This window comes from Parasteatoda tepidariorum, chromosome 9 (assembly GCF_982258835.1).
Source record: "Parasteatoda tepidariorum strain Cologne lab strain chromosome 9, Ptep-v5.0, whole genome shotgun sequence".
NCBI classification, from domain to species: domain Eukaryota; kingdom Metazoa; phylum Arthropoda; class Arachnida; order Araneae; family Theridiidae; genus Parasteatoda; species Parasteatoda tepidariorum.
The window spans coordinates 21,181,402-21,204,610 of NC_141763.1; the positions used below are offsets into that span (position 1 = coordinate 21,181,402).

At 30.6% G+C, this 23,209-nt stretch overlaps 1 protein-coding gene across 1 annotated transcript; it reads right to left on the reverse strand.

Annotated features, from left to right (window-relative positions):
- Positions 1 to 490: 490 nt before the first annotated feature.
- Positions 491 to 5,878, reverse strand: LOC147803371 (uncharacterized). The gene is made up of 3 exons (XM_087151267.1): positions 5,550 to 5,878; positions 4,879 to 5,357; positions 491 to 591 (listed from the first exon to the last, which is right to left on the reverse strand). Exons 1-3 carry the CDS (start codon positions 5,876 to 5,878, stop codon positions 491 to 493), a joined length of 909 nt encoding a protein of 302 aa, XP_087007393.1.
- Between the last annotated feature and the right edge of the window lie 17,331 nt (positions 5,879 to 23,209).

Consider the following 23,209-nt stretch of genomic DNA (forward strand, 5'->3'; position numbering starts at 1 on the left):
GACCATGTTCTTAGTTTTGCAACTAGTTTAAAATTATAATAATAATATTAAATGTGCTGAAGCCCTTTAAAAATATATTTCTTTGTTTTTAATCCATACATTTTATAAAAAAATGCTAAATAAAATTTTCCAATTTGTAAAATAATTGACGATTAATGAAAAGAGTTCTTGATTCGTTCATAAAAAAATATTTAAACTGTCAAATAATGTTAAAATATTTTTTTTTATATATTATATTATTTTCGTTATATTATTTATTTATTAAAAATATTATTTATTTATTTTCGTTAGAATTGTTTTATTGCTAATCATTTCTGAAAACAAATAAATATAGCATTTTGATCACAATTTAAGAACATTTAATCTAGACTACAAAAAAAGAAACATAAATAAAAAATTTCTAATAAGTAAAAAATTAGTAAAAGAGTAACGAAAAAGTTTCAAGAAAAGGAAGAAAGGAAAAGAAAGAAAAAAAAAAAATGTTATCGCGTCAGAAGTGATCAGTAAATCTGGGCCTAACTTCATGAGTCATCGTTTTGCCTCCTTCGACTTTCTTCCCATCAAGAAGGTATTGACAGGATTCGGGCGACACTGACAAGGGTCTAATAGAAAATAAATTAATTGAAAGTAGGCGTTACTTTTCATGGTGCGCGTTAATGCAGATGCAAAAATTTAACGCAATCAACTAGTTAAAAATTGACAAAGTTAAAACAACTAGTTAAAAATTTTCAAAAAATTGACAATAGTTGAAGTTGGCAAAACTGCATTAACATGTTCACGATGGGGTGACCCTCCGATGAGTCACGCTAGATTGTCTCATCGGGCGACGCACCGGAGTAAAAACTGGTAACAAATAAATTTCATTTTTTAGTTTTTTTCCGGGAATAATAAAAATCCATAACTACCAATTGTTTTTAACGGATGCAATTTTTATATTGAATTGCTTTTTCGCTGTGATAAATTTCCTTACAGTGAATTGTTATTGTTAAGAATAGATTAACTCCTCCGGAATATTATCTAATATTGAAATAGTTCTTCTACCAGTATATTCTCTTTTCCGTCCCGCTTTCAGGCGCAACACCCGGCATGAGCGTGTTAATGTCTCTGTAAAAAGACGGAATTAAAGAAATTTGGGAATTCAAACTAACAAGGGAAACTAGGGAAATGTGACTCGCCAATTTTGAAATAAACTAGTGGGATGTATGCCTTATGAAGAATAATTTTAAGGGGCAACATTCGTCTCGGCCCATAGAGGGTCCTATGAGAGATAAAAAATAATTAAGTATGTAGAAAAATCGGTATTTCATTACTTCAATGCAGACTATTAGTTATTGTAATTATCTTATACTCCAATTAATTTTATGGTACTTTCACGTACTATATAATGCATATTTATTGTCAAAATTGATTTCGAAAATTTTATATATCTGTAGTTTTTCAGAAGAAAAAAAAATTGGCATTTTTAAAATAAAAAAAAATTGGCATCAAATTTTTAAATTTTTTTTTTCAAAAAATTTTCCAATATTAAAACTAGTAAACAGTAATAAATTTCATTTATATGAGAGTCGAAATATAATACGCATTTTCCCAAACTGATGGAATTTTTTCATATTTAATGTGTATCCAAAAATGTGATTTATAAAAAAAAATCTTTTTTTTCATATTGTTAGATCAAAAAAATCTGAAATAATTTATGTGATTGCATAAAATTAAATTGCATTTATAAAAATGTTTTCAAATTTGTTTGGCGGGAAATTTGAACTTAAAAAAATATTTCAGTTTTCAATGATTTTCTTTTTTTCTTGAAAGGTCAACCGTACTATATAAACAAAATTCGTAAGTATTTGTCTCTTTAATAGGCACATTTTTTTTCTTAATTTTTTTTATTGCACAACTGGTAAAAAAATGAGAAAAAAAATAAGTTTCAAAAAAATTTAAATTTTTTGCCAAAAAATTAACATATTATTAAAAAAAATTGCCCTGTGAATTGTTCAATATTTTGTCAAAACATTGCTATTTTTGAAATATTATTCATACAATTATCTTTATACCTGATATCCTAGCTAATGCCAACTTTTAAAGTTAAATATTTCAAAAATTAGCTAGGATATCAGATATAAAAATAATATCATAAAGATAGCAATGTTTTGACAAAATATTGAACAATTCACAGGACATAGATATCAACGGATTTTCCACTTAAAGTGACATATCACTTCAAATTTTGTGTATACAGTACAGTTGATCTTTTATGAAAAAAATCGAATTAAAATAATAAACATTTTTTAAGTTCAAATTTCCCGCCAAACAAATTTGAAAACATTTTTATAAATGCAATTTAATTTTATGCAATCACATAAATTATTTCAGATTTTTTTGATCTAACAATATGAAAAAAAAAAATTTTTTTTTATAAATCACATTTTTGGATACACATTAAATATGAAAAAATTCCATCAGTTTGGGAAAATGCGTATTATATTTCGACTCTCATATAAATGAAATTTATTACTGTTTACTAGTTTTAATATTGGAAAATTTTTTGAAAAAAAAAATTTACAAAAATTGATGCCAATTTTTTTTTTTTAAAATGCCAATTTTTTTTTTCTGAAAAACTACAGATATATAAAATTTTCGAAATCAATTTTGACAATAAATATGGATTATATAGTACGTGGAAGTACCACAAAATTAATTGGAGTATGAGATAATTACAATAACTAATAGTCTGCATTGAAGTAATGAAATACCGATTTTTCTACATACTTAATTATTTTTTTATCTCTTATAGGACCCTCTATGGGCCGAAACGAATGTTGCCCCCTAAAATTATTCTTCATAAGGTATACATCCTACTAGTTTATTTCAAAATTGACGAGTCACACTTCCCTAGTTTCCCTTGTAAGTAAAGAATTAGTAGAGGTAGGCGTTACTTATCATACGGCATATCTGCAAGCGGAACGGAAAAACGAAATTTATTTGTTACCAGTTTTTACTCCGGTGCGCCACCCGGCATAAACGTGTTAAACTAACAATTATTAAAGTAAAAGCAAAGTAAGTCTGTCATATTAGCAACGCCTACATTTAAGCAACCGCTTTTTATTGATTTTGATCCTGACTTTACTTACGAATGCTTTTATAAATTATCACCCGTCGCTAAGGAATTATTAATAAGTAATCACTAACGCCTTTCTTATAACTCAAACTCAGTCATCGTTACTACAGAGAGTACAATGTCCGAGCTTCTTTAAATGCACTTCCGTGCTACCGAGCGGAACTGATTCATTCATTTAACTGAAGACGAAACAGAAATACTTAAAAATATGTTTTATTTTAATTACTGGTAAAAATTTGTTCACATATATGTAATTTTTATACGGATGATTATATTCTGCGAATAATTTATAGCATTTATGCAAATTTTTGATCTTACCTAATTCCGATGGGGAATTGTGTCCTCCAGTATTATCTTCAAACAAACAGTGTGTAAACTAATTTTCTCCCCCTAATTTTAACGAAATATAAATGTATATGCTTCTAAACCTTTTTCAAACAGGGACAATTAAGCACTTTACCCAAGCAAAAGTAATTGTTACAGATTGATGGCAATTCTATTTTAAAAAGACAATAGGACTGTGTAATTTTCACGTATACATTCGAATGAATTAAAAAAAAATTTAATAAAATTTAGAAAAGCTAAAAAAAATTTCATCAATACGGTGATATTTTTTGTCTGACAACATTACTAAGTATTTACCTATGATTAAGTTTGAACTTTACTGTACATTCAATTAAGAAATCAGTATTCTTTAAAACGAAATATCGAATTAATGTCATCATTCATCGTTTTTTTAGACCAATAATAACTAAAATCTACAGTATTTTATCTTTAGAGATTTTACTGTAATAACATTTTGAAAACATTTGTAACGCGAAGAATTATGAGTTATAATTAAACAGTTTATTTGAGATAAAATCATTTTTAATCTTATTTTAACATGTTACAAGTATTAAAAAAGGTCCCATATTGATTGGCTGGTTGGTGTCGTATCCTCTATTGAATCATATTTCATGGTGTGCTTGAATAGTTTTTGTTATTTCTATGGCTTTAAATGAATACATATTCTCTTCTGTGGGGTAGTTTAACCCGTTTTGTCCCGAGTTTATGTATTGAAATTATACAAAAAGTGGTTTTATGGAGAAAGTGGTATAAGATATTTTCGAAATTAATTATTTTTTCTACTGTTAGGGCATTTAAAAAGTCTTTGATAGATCAAAAAGTACTTGCTCCTTATAATTCTATATCTAATCAGAAATAACTAAATCATTGTGGTATCTGATAATCTTTTAATTCTCCCAGATAAATGAAAATGCTGAAAAAAGTTTCCCACCACAATGAATGTTTTTGAAAAAAGGAACTGTCCTAAATATATGACGCTGGGCGTTAACCAGTTAAGAGGTAAAGGCCTGCAGCGACTGCAAGGCAGTTAAAAACATGATATGGTGTCAGTTCCAAATTAAGACAGTTGCCACAGTTTTGATATTTTCTAGTCCCATCTGTAGAAATTTTCATGTTTTTATGATGTTTTGTTCTTAGTCTGATGAGAGTAGTGGCTGTCTTCCTATCGATGTCAAGATTAGTTATTTGATCGAGGGCTTTGATTTTTAAAGGGGTGAATAGTCTTGACTTTGCAAAAGCATTTGCATCTGCCAACGTGGTTGGGATTGTATTTTGATAGGGATCTCTGGCATTTTTAGTCAAGGAATCAGCTATTTCATTGAACTCTAGGTTCACATGGGCGGGAATCCACTGCAAGAAGCATTTTTTCCGGAGACGCTGAAGTTGTTCTATGATATTCAGGATTAGGCTTGAGGTACCTTTGCTGAGGGCCTGTAAGGCAGACCTGCATTCGTTGAAGATGGTGATACCACTAAGCTGCTCCGAAGGTTCAAGATTGATGTACGTTTCGATTGCCGTAGAAATGGCTATCAATTCTGCCGTAAAATTAGAAGCGATTTTTCCAGCACCAGTTGCGATCTCTCGTTTATGATCATCAGGTAGGAGAAGTATCACTCCCGCACCTCCAATGGTGAAAGTGGAGTCAGAAGATCCATCAGTAAAAGCCCTGACATGATTGAGGCCGGATAAAGAGTCGATAGTTTTCATCCCAATTTCCTTGAGTTTATTCGCATGATCTTTTTTCGAGCAGGGCTCGATGAGTTCTAGACAGATTGTCGTATTCTCTGGAACAACTCCAATAGTGGGAATTTCGTTTCTGAAAAGAAAGTCCTCGGGTTTAAGGTGAATTTTTTCTCTGATGGCCCTGTCAAACAGAAGGGGAGATGACCTTTTGAGTCTAGATTTTTTATTCCAGTTTATAATAGTATTAATATATTATTCCAATTATATTAATACTATTATAAACTGGAAAAAGTTTATAATAGTATTAATATATTAATATATTATTAATATATAATAGTATTATTCCAGTTTATAAATGCCCCCCACGTCAAGACTATGGGCGTTACTTGTAAATTTAACAGTTAACATTTGTCTCCTTTCTTCCAGAGGGACCAAACCGCATTCCTCTTGAATTCTTAAGTTGTTTGTTGATGAGACAGCACCAGGCATTATTTTTGCAGCTTTCGCTTGTACTTTATCGAGTCTCTCTCTTGAAGTAGAGGAGGAGTGTGACCACACAGGTGTGGCATATTCCATTTTTGGTCTTATAAGAGTTGTGTAAGTAGTTTTCAGTGTTTTTGGTGCAGCACCCCATTTTGTGCCACAAAGCCTCCAAAGGATGTTGAGCTTTTTTAGTGCTCTATTAGAACACTCTAGAATGTGGTGGTGAAAACGAAGCTCTTCGTCAAGTATCATACCGAGGTACTTTGGGTTATTAACACATTTGCTCACCGGCAACTTTCATGTGGAAGTAAAACAATATAAATAAACTGTAAAAAAAAATATTTTATTATTCGACTCTTAACATTTATTTTTTGTGCGATAAGAGGTATAGCAATCACCTTGAACGATACAAAGCCGCGATGAATTAAGTTTATGTTAAACGATATATGTTGGAAATGTAGAGTATCTCAGTATTCGATGCGAAGCGCCGCCTACTGATTCATCAAAACTAAACAGTCCTAAGTTGATTAGGCATAAATTTCATGAAGAAATATGTGTAGAAGTTCACCACAGCCAAACGCTGTGAAAGTCATACGAGGAGATGACTTGTAGGCACTAAATCTTGGTCTCAGGGAGGAGGGAATGAAGTAGCTTAACTAGCTCTTCATCTTAGTTCTTTCATCTCTTGGAAAAGTCTAAGGAATCTGGTTGCAGAGTCTGTGGCATTCTAGGGTTTCCTTTCTTTAGGGAGTTTCCTGGGCCTTGCACCGCAGCCCGTAAAACAGGCTGGGTGCTCACGGTTACAGTTGACGTAGGTCGCTGGCTCTGTGGATGGTTTTGTACATTCGTACGTGTAGTGGTCTTTTGCGCATTTCATGCAGGTGGGGACCGTGGCTGTACAACTGCGTTGAGTGTGCCCAAATTTCTGGCATTTGTAGTACAGTACAGAACCCGTTATCCGGAAATGAGAAAACCAGAAGACCAAAAAACCGGAACGAAATTCAATAAATTTTCCTGCCATTTTTTAAAAAAAAAAATTTTCCCTCATAAGATTATAGGATTTTTCTTTCTTTTTTTTTTTTTTTTTTTTTTTTTTTTTTTTTTTTTTTAACAAACACAAATATAACTTTATTGAGAACAAAACACATAAATACAAAGAATATATATTCGTCGTCAAGAGGAAAATCCTGTCCAGGCGACAAAGAAAAGTAATACAATAAATTAAAAAAAAAAAAAAAAGAAAAAAAAAAAAAAAAAAAAAAAAGGGGGGTATTACAATCAGAAATTATTTTGCTCATCATAAGACGTCATATATTGTTGAACACTGTAATAATAGAAAACAAAAAAAATGCATGAAACTATATATACATATATATATATTAAAAAAAAAAATATATATATATATATATATAACAAAGGTAACATAAGAAATTCATTTGGATTGGCACAAGACTGGTATAAAAAATCAAATGCTTCCTTTAAAGTGAAAAATAAAGATCTAAATCGTCAATGTTCATCACAAATTGAAATAAAGCACGCTTAAAGGAAGAATATATTTTGATGTTTTGCAACTGAAATGGTAATTTATTATATAATTTAGGTGCTAAGTAAAAAAACTGTTTTCGTGAAATTTCTTTTGTAAAGAGGGGAATCTCATACATTTCAGTTGGTCTCCTTTCAGACACATTAGTTTTTAATTTGCATATTAATTTATTGTTGTGTAAATAGAGTAAAATACGAAAAAATACATTATGGCGAAATGGTAATAGGTTAATTCTTGTATATATATTGGTAGTAGTTACACTTGAATTATTTATATTTAGAGAATTAATAATCTTGAAGCATTTATTCTGAACTGAGATTAAGGGAAGTAAATTAGTTTTATATTCACCGCCATATATTATTGCACCATAATTAATTAAAGAATAAAACCAGGAGTAATAGAGTGCTTTCACAAAATTAAAATGAATTTTATTCTTAAGGTGATAAAATTTAACTAAAACGAAACGCAATTTTTTAACTAAATTGTTAATATGTGTTTTCCATTTTAAATTAGAATCGATATATAGTCCTAAATATTTGATATTATTTACAGATTGTAGAATATAGCATTGACAATTTTCATTAGTACTTTTGCAGGAGAGAGAGTGAAATTTTAAATTTAAGTTAAATTCTGATTTTCTTAAACTGAAATAAATATATTTAGTTTTATTTAGATTTAAATTTAAGTCATTTATTGTAAACCATTTTGAAATTATGCGTAAATCAGATTCAATTTGAAAAATTAGTTGATTTAAATCAGTGCAAGAATACAAAATTACGGAATCATCAGCATATGTTATTATCTTACCAAAAAGTTTGAGTTGACAAAAGTCATTGATGAATATAATAAATAATAAGGGTCCTAGAATAGATCCTTGTGGAACACCACGGTTTGAAAAAATATAATTACTAAAATTACTTCGGATTTTAACTCTATGTTCTCTGTTTGAAAGATATGAAATAAACCAATTTAACATAATTCCTCTGAAACCAGCAAATTCTAATTTTTTAATTAAAAGATTGTGATTGACATTATCGAAAGCTTTTGATATATCAAGAAATATAGCTACTGTTATCTTATTATCTGCAATACTATTATGAATAAATTTTGAAAATTCCAAAAGAGCTTTTTCTGTACTTTTGCCTTTAATAAATCCATGTTGATTAACAGAGAAAAAATTTGTATGTTTTAAGTAATTGTACATTTTATCAGCTAGAGCTTTTTCAATGATTTTGGAAAAAACAGGTAATATTGAAATTGGTCTATAGTTTGATAAGCAATTTTTATCGCCGGTTTTAAAAATAGGAGTTATGGTTGCTCTTTTTAAAGAAGTTGGAAATATGGATGACTTGATTGAGGTATTGATGAAATTAGTTATAAAATTTATATTATTGAGAGCAAATAGTTTAATTAATTTTACATTAATACCGTCATAGTCAAAGGAGTTTTTATTAGAAAGAGAATTTATTAAGTGAAGTACTTCACAATCATTCAATTCTAGGAAAACAAACGAGGTTAAACTTGGTGAAATATATATTTGCAAACTGTTTGAATTTGGGTTTGAGGTACTGTAGGCATTTGCAAATGATTTATTGAATTGATCAGAAGATTCATAGTCGTTTAAAATATCAGGTAAAGTAAGTGATTTGCTCTGATTACCAATAATATTATTTACAAGATCCCATTTTTGTTTATTTGAATCACAATTTAACAATTTGAATTTGAAATATTCTGATTTTGCTGTTTTAATTAAGTTCTTAAGCTCAGAAACTATAGTGTTGTATGCTGTTTTGTAAATAATATCCCATGGATATTTTCTAGTTTTTTTGAATAGTTTTTCCTTTCTTCGAATTAAAATCAAGATATTACTAGTCATCCAGTTATTTTTGGCTTTTTTGTTTGATTTATGCTTATATTTAAAATTATTTTTTAAATTATTGAGTTTGAAAACAAAACTTCGATATTGTTGATCAAGAGAATCTTGAGGATCGTAATTAAATTTGTAATTTGACAGATAATTATTGAGCTTATTATAGTTGATTGAAATTTTATTTTCAGCTTCCTTAATTTTATTTACCTCATCGTAATGAACACTGCAAAAGGTTGGATAGTGATCGCTTATGTCATTTATGAATATTCCGGATTTGATTGAAAATTTATTTGTTTTTACGAAAACATGATCAATGCAAGTTGATGAGGAATTTACTCTAGTTGGTTTGTCTATGTAATTTTGAAATCCAAATTGGCATAATAAATTAATATATTCATGAGTAATAAAATCATCACTTAGAATATCAATATTTATATCACCCATCAGTATTATATTAGGATATTTAAGCTTAGAGATTATTACTTTAAGTTCAGTATTAAAAAAATCATAGTATTAAAAAAATCAAAATCATAAAGTAAACATTTTTGAAAGATGTTTACTTTACAATCATTTTGGAAATAATCATTAGTATATTATTTCATCGTTTTTTCTTCTTTTTAAGATTATTTCCAAATATTATTTTTTTTAGTTGGATTTAACAATAAAAAAAACGGCTTGTTGTAGCGATTCAGAAAACCGGAAAAATCATTTATCCGGAATAGCGATGGTCCCGATCGTTCCGCATAATCGGTTCCCTACTGTATTGGACTTGAAATCTGCCGCCTCTGAAACGCTCGATCTGAACTGGTCTCTCTAGGATAGATCTAATGTTGTAGATATTTCGGCTATTGGTTGAATCCCATTGGATGATGAGGAAAAGTGGGAGGGGCCTAAGCTCCTCCCCTCTTCTTCGCCGTAGCTGCACTATCTTTTCCGGGAGAAGTTCGAATTCTTTAAGATATTTCTCCAATTCGAGAATATCTGCATCAATTTGAAGTCCTCTGATAAGGGTTTTCATTTTTTTTTTGTTAGGAGTAGAGTCCATAGTTATGGTGTTAGAAGTGGTGGGTTCAACCGAATCGGCATCCTTCACCCACGCTCTGCCGATACTGGGTCCGCTGGGTTGGCGGGAGCTGCAACTGGGTTTGGGCTGGTGGTCTTGCCCTCTGAATCTATGTCTGCTGATGTTGCCTGGTTAACACTAGCCTTGAACTTTTTCTTCCTTTTCTTTGTCTTTTTCTCAGGGAGATTAGAAATATCTGAAGTATCCATCTGAGTGGCGGTCTGTGATTGTATCTCAGGTTCATTGCTTGGAGTAGATAAGTCAATATCAGAAATTTGAGTTTCCATGAGTTCCGCTGAAGTCTCGGATATTTTGGTCTGTCTTGGGGTTTCTGTCTTAGTAGAGTCATTTAAACGATATATCATATTATGCCTAATATATCAAGTTTCGTAAAGTTATAATAAATTGGTAGAGAATTAAATAGTAAAACTTGAAAAGTAAGGAAAATTACGCCCACTTTTTAAAATAGTCACCACGAGATCACTGCTAACATAATTGCTATGACTCGTGACCGGTCAGCAAAGTGTTAAAAATCAAAATATTATATTGCATATAACTATATATACATTGGTTATTAAAAATACTTACTTATCATAAAAATGACTACCAAGTATAACCATTAATTATTTTAATTGATTACATCTGAAATTAATATCGATTAATTTTAGAAAAAACCTAATTATATCGATTATTTATTAAAATATTTAATCAATTAATTTATACTAAATTTGAATAAATTAAAAAAATTAATCGAATTAAATGATAAAAAATATCTATTAATTTTATATCGAAATAATCACATTCACTACTACTTGCCACTATTACTTTTTAAAAACGTTAGCAGTAGTAACAGTGACGGAGAAGCAGCAAATTTGCCCTTAAATTCAAAATTATTATTACTAAGCTCTCAATTAAATGATATAAGCTCAGTAATGTTTTATTATAGAATTATCAAGATCAACTACTCAAGTCATATACATTAAGAATTAAAATTAATGTTTACTTTTTTAAATAAAATAAACTGGTAGAAATAGTAAACTTTTCAGTACTATCTACTGTTTATTTAAAAACTTTATGGAATGCAAATAACAAGAGATCCCCATTATATTACTACTCTAATAACCGTGCCCATCTGGTGTTTACGATACATTTTGTAGTAATCTTGAAAGTACATTTATTAAAAAGATGATCAGCAATCTTGCAACTATTACTTAAGCTAAGTTGAAAATTTTCAATGTAACTCTATTAAAGTTTTAAAAAATATAGCGAAGGTTGATTATATTATTAATATATTTTGGTGAAAAGGAATGCCTCTTTTGCATCGAGATGAGAAAATATATAAATAAAACAAAGTGTACCAGATTTTTAACATTTTAAAAACACCATTATTTCATTAAGTTTAAATCGGTATTTGAACCTGTTTTTGTTCCTTTCCTACAGCTTAACCGATAAAGTAGAAGATTGGGGCGATTTATCACCACCTTACCTGCAATCTTTCACGCATTTGGCATAAAATTTTATTTCTATCTTTAAAGTGGTAGCGAAATGTATGCTTTTAATTTATTCCTTGCATTTATAAACGCAATTTATTATCTTTTTGACCACCACTATTTTTTAAATAATTAAGCATATACATTAATATGTAATCTACTTCAATTAGTCCCAGTCGCCCTTGGGCAATGTTTCCAAAAGTGTGGTATATATATTCATACCCTCCAACTTATGAAGATTTTGAAAATAATTCTTTCTAGTGGTAGCGAACCAAAGTAGAAATTTTTAAAGCAAATGGATCTCTTATAAAACTTTTATCAGAACTTAAGAATCTAGCCATATGGCTTGCACTTTTATAAGTAATAGTGGACAAGTTACGCTAAAATTAATTTTTTTTAAATATTAAGACAATAATTTTGCTACCGTCTGAAAAGAAGATTTCTGAAACTACGGAAATTCCGTAGCAGTTGGAGGGTATGTATATATATATATATATATATATATATAAATACATATATAATACACAAATTTAAAGGAGCATTTTTACAGGAACTTTTTATACTTAAAAACGTAAGTATTTTTTAAAGCGAATTCTTTATTTTAATAACATAATATTTTATTTAATCAAGCACAGAGTGTTCCGAAATCATCACTTTCAATTTATATTTAACATTTTTTTTGTCACACTTGAAATCCCCATTGAAACTGCTTAATTTGAAGTCGAAAGCATTTTTTTGAGAAATAAAAAAATTTTCAAAACCTGATGAATTAGTATAATTACCACACCACGTAGATTAAATCAGTATTATTAGTATCATAAATTTGAGTAAAACTCTTTCAGAAAAGGACTATAGAAGTTCTATACATTAGGCTTGACCGTTTAGATACGAAAGTATAAAAGAAGTTTTCTCAAAATTTTAGTATTGAAAAATAAATGACGGAAGATGTATTTATATTATATATAAGTTTTTTTTTTTTTGAAGTTATACTTCTTATGCGACTTCCAACAAGGTTTGCGTTAAACGCTACATTTTTATTGGGTGGAAAATCACGTGGTAGGATAAAGTTTTACCTCATTCATTTCCATATTGTTTTGGTTCTCAATAGCATAAAAATAATAAAAGTATTGTTTTTCTATAAATAATTTTTTAGTTTGTTTTGATACACATATAATTTAATAGGGTAGTATTGTTTATTTTCAAATTTAGTGGATAACAATTGTAAACAATGAGTGAAAACAATCCCACGGACAATGCGACGGACTTAAGGTTATATCAAGGTACGTCTCTTGTGAATATCAATTGATTGTTAGGTTTTCTCTTCTGAAATTGCATTATCACGCATTCACATACATTATTAATACAAATACATTTTTCAGGGCGAGACGATGAGGCAACCACAAGCACTTCCACTTTTTCAAGAGGTCCACGAGGGAAAAATGCACAATATAACCGTGATTACCGAGCACGGAAGCGAGCGGAGCAGGAAAAAGAGTCGTTGAATAGAACTAGTGATCCTTCTACGACTGCTGATTCTTCTACAATTAACGTCGCAGGTTGCGAAGTTTAACTTCTTCCGCGCGGAAGGACTCCACGCACTATTTTTTTAAACTTATTTTTCGACATTTCAACATGAATAAAGTGTTCTGTATATAAAAATAACTATTCTTTTTTGGGAAAGAGGGAATAATTGTTAAAAACGGATAAATTTCGACTCTGGAGCTACGCACACGACTCGCTCCGTAACTCCCTTTAATATTAACCTATAATTTTCAAACTCTGCCAGAAATTAGAGTTTCATATACCAAACAATCGTATTAAAGGGAATTTTTATAGACTAATTAGGGAGCACATAATGGGCCGAAAGAGATTTTGATAATTAATCGCAAGGAAGTTCTTTAAGCTATATATTCGCGGAAGCAACGTGTGAGCCGTGGTGTGTTCGTTAGCGCCCCGGGTAAAGAAGTTTGTAGACCCGATGGTCAGGGGTTTTGTTCTGGTCACGCATTAATTTTTAATTTTTTTTTCTTTTTATTTTATTTAACTTTCTTTTATATTTCACTTTTCGATATTTCAACGTGAATAAAGTGTTCTGAATATAAAAATAACTATTCTTCTTTGGGAAAGAGGGAATATTAGCTAAAAAAAACGGATAAATTTCGACTCTGGAGCTACGCACACGACTCACTCCGTAACTCCCTTTAATATTAACCTATAATTTTCAAACTCTGCCAGAAATTAGAGTTTTATATACCAAACAATCGTATTAAGGGGAATTTTTATAGACTAATTAGTGAGCACATAATGGGCCAAAAGAGATTTTGATAATTAACCGCAAGGAAGTTCTTTAAGCTATATATTCGTGGAAGCAACGAGTGAGCCGTGGAGTGGTCGGTAGCGCCACGGGTAAAGAAGTTTGTAGACCCGATGGTCAGGGGTTCTGTGCTGGTCACGCATTAATTTTTAATTTTTTTTTCTTTTTATTTTATTTAACTTTTTTTTATATTTCACTTTTCGATATTTCAACGTGAATAAAGTGTTCTGAATATAAAAATAACTATTCTTCTTTGGGAAAGAGGGAATATTAGCTAAAAAAAACGGATAAATTTCGACTCTGGAGCTACGCACACGTCTCACTCCGTAACTCCCTTTAATATTAAATTATAATTTTCAAACTCTGCCAGAAATTAGAGTTTTATGTACCAAACAATCGTATTAAAGGGAATTTTTATAGACTAATTAGAGAGCACGTAATGGGCCAAAAGAGATTTTGATAATTAACCGCAAGGAAGATCTTTAAGTTATATATTCGTGGAAACAACGAGTGAGCCGTGGAGTGGTCGGTAGCGCCACGGGTAAACAAGTTTGTAGACCCGATGGTCAGGGGTTCAGTGCTGGTCACGCATTAATTTTAATTTTTTTTTCTTTTTATTTTATTTAACTTTTTTTTATATTTCACTTTTCGATATTTCAACGTGAATAAAGTGTTCTGTATATAAAAATTACTATTCTTCTTTGGGAAAGAGGGAATATTAGCTGAAAAAACGGATAAATTTCGACTCTGGAGCTACGCACACGACTCACTCCGTAACTCCCTTTAATATTAACCTATAATTTTCAAACTCTGCCAGAAATTAGAGTTTTATATACCAAACAATCGTATTAAAGGGAATTTTTATAGACTAATTAAGGAGCACATAATGGGCCAAAATAGATTTTGTTAATTAACTGGAAGGAAGCTCTTTAAGCTATTTATTGAGGAAGCAACGTGCGAGCCGTGGTGTGGTCGTTAGCGCCACGGGTAAAGAAGGTAGTAGGCCCGATGGTCAGGGGTTCGGTGCTGGTCAAGCATTAATTTATAATTTTTTTTTCTTTTTATTTTATTACCTTTTTTTAATATTTCACTTTTCGATATTTCAACGTGAATAAAATGTTTTGTATATAAAAATAATTATTCTTCTTTGTGAAAGAGGGAATATTAGCTAAAAAACGGATAAATTTCGTCTCTGGAGCTACGCGCACGACTCACTCCGTAACTGCCTTTAATATTAACTTATAATTTTCAAACTCCTCCAGAAATTAGAGTTTTATATACCAAACTATCGTATTAAAGGGAATTTTTATAGACTAATTAGGGAGCACATAATGGGCAAAAATAATTTTTGTTAATTAACCGAAAGGAAGTTCTTTAAGCTATATATTCGCGAAAGCAACGAGTGAGCCGTGGAGTGGTCGTTAGCACCACGGGTAAAGAAATTTGTAGACCCGATAGTCAGGGGTTCGTTGCTGGTCACGCATTAATTTTTAATTTTTTTTTTCACTATTATGTACCTCTTACTGTAACATAAAAAGCTTCTATTAGTCTTTTTATGTTAGTTTCTTCGCTAAAAAACAACTCCTAATTTTTTACTAATTTTTTATTCAAGTCGAAATGTTTTCTCACACTTTTAGAAGCCACATCCTGTTCTTAAATCCATTTTTGGCTAAAGTATGCATAATTAAATGTAAAGACATTTTCCCCCTATAATCTTCGTGGGAATCACTTGACCTTTTTCTTAAACTAATAGTAATTCTTAAGATTTCCCTTTTTCCCTAAAATATAACAGAATAGAGGGAAATTCTTTTACCACTTTCCCTAGGATAAAAACTTAAGCACACAGTTTTTGAGTTCGAATTTGAGCTCCGCCTTTGATAGAAAATGTCTTGAATATACTATGTGAAGCTAATAAAATATTTTTTGCCTTCCAACTGCTATCTGCGTGGCCTAACAACACTCACCATGTCTGCTACCCTTTCTTATATATCTATACAGTGATGCCAACTGCTCCGCTTTCTGTTGAAGTTTTAATAAATTGGTAACTAACTAAATAGTAAAACTTGTAGAATAAGGATAAATGCGCCTACTTTTTAAAAGAGTAACCACGAGAATAGTATAACCGATTTAAGCTAAGTAATTTAGCGTTCCTAGCCCAAAGGGCTATCTACACTTCCATAGAATAATTAAAAACAATAAGGGAGGAAAAAGGGTTGGACGAGTACGCAAGCGCATTACATGTTAAATAAAAAACAATAATTAAGAATAAGATAGGCGTAAGTGTAAGAAGGATAGAAAGTTGCATTTCATATGATATATAGAATTTTTGATATGTTGTGGTGAAAAAATTATTTGAAATGAAAAATACTTAACCAAAAATATCTTGAATTTTGATACCACTAGAAAATACTTTTTTTATACAGTGGAGCCAGTTGGCATCTCTGTATATATATAATGAAGCTTAGTATTTGCTACTTTGTAATTGACATAAAAATAATAACTGCTCACTACATGACACGTCAAGGAAAAAAAAAAGTTGTGACTTAACACTTTCGCTGCCACCACCACGCTAGCGCGTCAGAGCGGCCCCTCCTGGTATGCCGACCACGCGCTGGTGCGTCGATCGACTATGATAAGTTTCTTTCTTTATTTAAATCAAGCTGGGTGCCTGGGCCGCGCAGCGGCCCCTAACCCATTCATCATGAAATAATTTACATTGTTTGAAAACATTTTATATTATGCAGCATTGAGGTGGCAAGATTAAAAAGACAGGAAATAAGAAAAAAGAAAATATAAAAAGAACAGAAATTACAGGCATTGTTTGTAGATTACATATTTGTCATTTCTATTGGAATATGTTATTTAATAATTTTTACAGTAGGTTTCTAGATTTTAATAATAATGGATTTTTTAAAGTTCTGTTAAATGTTCAGAGTTTGTGTTTTCGATTTTTATTTTCTGCTGCTCAGAATAGACTGCAAGATGACACATGAGACTATGATAAGTTCAGAGATGCCAACTTGCTCCGGACAGCAAATATATATTTTAAAGTGGTAGTTTATCAATTGTGATTCTTTGTTTTAATAAATTCAATTTAGTCGATTTTTATCCACCACTATTTCTAAATAATTCGTAGGCTTATATATTCACTACTTCTTAACAATTATGACATGTTAAACTTTTCAAAAATTAACAAAATTTTTCAAATGTTTGCAAATTTTAAATTGCAGTTATTTATGCTGGTAGATACGAATTCCGCATCCGGCTTGTATCGACCACATTACTGACGTGAAATATCCTCAATTGCAGACGGATCACGGGTTATATTTACCTTTCCGTCAGGCTAACCGTAGAAGGTTCTCATGGTCTCCCTCCCCACGGAACGCAAATGCTTGTTATTTTCATCAAAAAAGTCCTCCACGAAGGATAATTTCTCCCAATACTTTATCCAAGAGCTCCTTTGTGCTCTGGATAGGGTTCAAAATTACAAATCTACGTAGTATAAGATCAGCAGTCGTAAATCCAAAAATTGGGTCGGCTGTTCAACGACGGATATAAAATAAAATGTTAGTAATAATAATTTCTGAAATCCAACAGATGGCGCTCTGCGCAGTAGTGTAAAATGATTAATTGTATTCAGTTTCCTCTATGGCACCGTTTCATGAACATCACTCTTTGTTTTTGATATTAAGTATATCAAAGACGTTTGTAATACTTTAAAACGCCTAGCTTGTAGTATTTAAAACTTTTTTTTGAAGATCAATGCTAAAAAAGACACTGCCCAAGTCGAAATGCTTGATAGTTTTTTCTTGATGAACCAACATATTCTTGATGGTAACCATCAATAATTTCATTATGAACCATTATATTTTTTGATTGTAACCAGCATAGGTAACTATCACCCCAAGTAGGAATTCGGACTTAATTAGGATGATCCAACATAAGAATAGCAACGTGTTTTAATGATTTGTTCATGTTGAACCAATCGAAATTTCCATCATACTTTCCTAGAAATCAAATCTTGAAACAGTCATAAACCACCATCACCTCAATGTTGGAATGCTGTCTGATTTATGATGGGCAAACATAAAAAGCAAATACTTTTTCATGGTATATTCCTGCTGAACCAACAAAAATTCCCATTGGAAATGGAACCATGGAAGTTCATGGAAATGGAACCATCATAATTGTTGCATGGAACCATCATAAATTGGTGGATCAGGAGAATCAAATTGTCATGATGATTAATCATCATAGTATTAACACGTTAAACGCCACGCTAATTTTACATGGCTTGCCCATCTGGCCACGATAAATAACTACAAACTAAATTTGCAAATATTAGACGGATTTTGCTATTTTTTATAAGGTTTATCATGACATATCTAACAAAAGTGGTGAATTATATAAGCCTACGAATTATGTAGAACTAGTGGTGGATAAAAATCTACTAAATTGAATTTATTAAATCACAATAATTAAGTAAATTTTGAATAAATTTTCTGCAATTCCATAAAAGAGTGTAAATTTTATAGTTCTATATCATGTTATACGCTGTCAGTCAGCTGTTTTTCGCAGCCTACGTGAAAGGTCAATGTCAGCAAGCTGTGGCAGACGCAGCCTAAATGTAATTTCAGTGTCAGCCTCCGATGGCTGACGCGGCGCTCAACGTGTTAAAGTAGCATTTTACATCATGGAATGATGGAAGTTTGTTAGCGTATCAAACACCTGCACAAAATGCACAGACTGAGCACAGAATGGAAAAAGTTGGATGATGGTGATCATCAAATGATGTTGGGCCATCATGAATCGCGCTGAAACCAATTTAAACCATTGAAAGTTTTTGATGGGACAATCAGGAATTTTGACTTGGGTAGAAAACAGAATTTCCATTAAAATGTCAAAATTTCGAACTTGCAGAAAGCATCAATTTGTGGTGGAAAGATTAATGTGGAAGGAGAGTTCTTTAACAACTCAAATGTTTCAAAGTTGTTAAGTATACATAGAATGTACTCCTCAAATATTTTTAAATAAACCACTTTAAAGTCAGTATGTTTAACAAAATTCTGTCCCATATTTATATTATTTTAATTGTTGAATTAACTTTTTACAACCGGAGATTATTGAAGTGATACTTCTTATGCGACTTCCAACAAGGTTGCGTTAAACGTTTAACGCTACATTTTTATTGGCTGGGAAATCAATTGGTAGGTTCCAGTTTTCCCTCATTCATTTCCATATTGTTTTGGTTCTCACTAGCATAAAAATAATAAAAGTCATAAAAGTATTCGCGATCGACACAAACTATAGGGGGCGTAGTTGTATGAGACTAATACCTGCGATTTCTATATGAACAGTCATTCATTTACTCTAGAGACGTCTTTAATGTAGCGTGTAGCATTGCAACGTTCCTTTTTTATCATGGCTAATTAAATTTAAAAAAGAAAAATAGCCCATTGTGCAGCTCTAGTGCGACGTAAATTAACAACAACAATAAAAAAGAAAAATGTTTAATATCCTTTCTTATGCAAACGAAAACAAAATGGTATCTCTTTTTTTTAGAGAAGGAACATCCGAAACACATCGGAAAAATATTTGCACATAAAGAGAAAAAAATATGTATATTCTTATAAGAGTTAAAACCTAATGCCCGAAAAATAGTTTTACTAAATTTAATGATATAACATGAAAGGCCTATTTAAACTTTACATTCCATAGTTTTAATAATCACATTAGTTCAAAAATTAAAATGAACAAAAAGTATACATAAGCCTCATAATTTTATGAAATTTAATTTAGTAAAAAAGGTTTTTTGACAACAATTTTTATTAAAAAATTTCAAGTTTCAATAAAAATCATTATTTAGAAACTAAAAAACATAAAATAAAGAATGCTTACGATACAAAGCAAAAATGAAAATCCCAATTCTAAAAATTCCTTACATTAAAATAAACAACTTTCATGTTTTTTCTTTTTTGATTCATAATCGGATGCAGAAAACCATTCTATAGAAAACTATCATTTAAATCAAATAAGAAAAAAATTACTTAAAAGTAAAAATTTTTATTTTATACAAATTAACACTTACCTGCTTTATAAATCAGAAGAATTCCAAAATGATTTGTTCTTCGATTTTTGTTACCATTTTTTAGTGCTATGAAAATGCGTCTTTGGGATTTGCCAAAAATAGAACAAGATGCAATTTTTTCAGGAGCGAAATACTTGGCCCATTGTCCACCAAAATCCGATAAACTACTTTGGTTTTAAATAAAGTGTTTTATTTTATGATTTGTTTCAAACATTTTGGTGTAGATTGGTGGCACTTAAAAACCGCCAAATCTGTAGTTGCGGTGGCGTTATTACGTAAGTACCGAATCATATTACTTCAAACATTAGAATATGCAAGAAGTATACATTAGCACATAATTTTATACCATTTAATTTTCAAAACAATTATTTTAACAACAATTTTTATCAAAAAATTATAAACTAAAAAAAGTAAAATAAAGAATTCTTAGGATAAAAAAAACGATTTTAAAAATTTCTCATATTGAAATAAAATACTTCCATATTGTTTCTCTTTTCATTCTTATAGTTCTTAATCAGACATAAAAAAGTATTCTGTAGAGAACGATTATCAAATAAGAAAAAAAAACATTTTACAAGCTAATTTTTTATTATTAAAATCATGACACTTACCTTCTTTATAAATCCGCAGAATTCCAAATGAAATGTTCTTCGTTTGAAAGTTTTATTTTCAAATAATATGTACATAGATTATCCTTTTATTACTTTTAGATAACATACCACACATCAAAATTTTATATTTGTAAGATCTCGATATGAATTTGAATATGTAGCTTAAAAACAGAACAGCTGAATTCTAGTTGAAATTATCTATTCTTTCAAAACTAAAAAATACTTACCAAGAAAACGATAAAAAATGTATTAATCATCAGCACAAATGACACTATTTCAAGTAATTTGGATGATTCTTTATTGTTGTTTTCCGAATTATATAGATACAGAAATATATACCGTTCTATAACAAAGAAGAATATTCTATAACAGGGATGGCGAACCAATGGCACGTGTGCCATTAATGGCACGAGACACAATATTTTGGGCACGCCATCGATCACAATTGTTATTACACTATGAATTGTTATTACACAAATGTTATTACACTATGAAGCATATGTAACAATTAAAATAAAATTCACAAAAGCGAACAAAATAATAAACAATTATTAATAAAAGAATTAACAATTAATGCTAAAAAAACAATTAATAACCATAAAAAACAAGCTAACAATAAATAACTAGCAAAAAAAAAATAATAATAACTGTCCTGATTAAACTAACATCCTGCAACCTAATATAAGTTATTTGTCATCTAATCTGCAACAACAGAATTCACACTGATGTTACTTTAAGTTGTTTTAAGACATGGCAAAATGTATTTTTCTTTCAATGTAAATAAAGAGTTTTGAGCTGATTATTATAATCAATAAGTATTTAGTATTATTATTTTCCAAATAATCACAAAGTCAAAATTATTTGACGGCACGTCTACGACTTTATTAAACAATTTTTTAGAAAAATTGGCACGTTGGTGTATAAAGGTTCGCCACCCCTGTTCTATAACAATGGCTGTTCTTGACGTTCTGAATTCACATTTATTTATTGGAATGACGAAAGCAATGTTGACTTCAGTTACGAACGACTTTAGTTCGTTACGAAGTTTCACTTCTTCCGCGCGGAGGGACTCCACGGACTATTTTTTTTTAATATAAAGTTTCTTTAAAAAATATATAAATCTTAATAAAAGCAACAAAAAAAGCGACTACTGAATGAAAAAAGACTTATCGATATCGGTTATCGACTCAGTAGTCACTCTTTCCTCAAACATATTAAGTTATTAGAGTCTAACGGCCACTGGCTACAAACTGAAAATGTAAATTTTCAGGTCTATTTTTTTATTTTATAACCGTCGTTGAACAACCGACCCAATTTTTGGGTTTACGACTACTAATGTTCAACTACGTGGCCTTGTAATTTTGAACCAAATCCAGAAGACAAGGGAACTCTTGGATCAAGTATTGGCAGAAATTTGCCTTTGATGGAACCAACCCGCATTTGCGTTACATGGGGTGGAAGACCACGAGAACCTCTCGTGATTATCGTGATGGCCAGGGTACTCTAATCCTTGATACGTCTACCACTGAGGATATTTCTCGTCAGCACTGTGGTCTGTGCAAGTCAGATGCGGTATTCGTAGCGACCAGCCATCGCTAGGATTCGAACTCGGCTCACTTCGATGGAAAGCAGACGCTCTATTCCCTGAGCCATCGCAGCTATCAGGTCTACTTTGTGATGCTTTTTTTTTTTTCGAAAAGCGAAAGCAGTTGGCATCCTTGCTTAAAAGGGTTGAAGCTCTGTAAACTTCTTATCTAAATTCTTTTCAAAGTGACTTTTAGTTGACTTAAAATTTGAGAAAGCCCCATTTCTTATTTATTAACTGAGCTGAACATAAACATTTCCACAGTTTCAATCCTTATCACAATTATTTGCAGTTGACAATTTAAATTATTTATTACTTTACAAATCCCATTACACAAATTAACCTTTTAATCTACTGTCAAAATATATATCAATACCAACGTTAGCCCGTCTGTCAGAATTTGAAATCTTTAAGAGAGAACGAATTCTTGAAACGCATCCAACTTCTATAAATTCTTTTAAATCGCAACAAAAATGTCCAATTCACGAAGTCAAGGCAATAACAAAAAGATAATGACCTGCTGAATATACTGTTTTACAGTACAAAACACTGTTATGTCGAACATTAACCCAGCGTCACTTCACGTGCTCATTAGAAACTGTTAGAAGAATATTCTTTTTAACTTTCTTAGACGCTCTGTAAACACATTATTTATTTCTTCATCAGAACTGTTGCGAACATAACTTTCCCTTCTTTAAAATCGTCTGCTTTATTTTCTTCATTTCACTTCTTTTTTACTTTGTAGTCAGTAATAGCAAATTTATCAACGTTCCAGATTTACTTGCCAATGTTATTTCTCCCGCAAACACTATATTCTAGGCTTTTTATTTTCTTTAATGCTCTTTTTAAAATTCCATCTTCATCCTTTCCCTCCCTCTCTCTCCCCTCCACGCTGTCGCTCTCTTCATCTTATGTATTCTTTTTCTCCCTCTTTTTCTTTTTTTTTTTTTCTTTTCAAAACTGCAGGGATTTCTTTTTGCGTGGGCGTTAAAGCAAAAGATGTTTTTTGTTTGATTTTT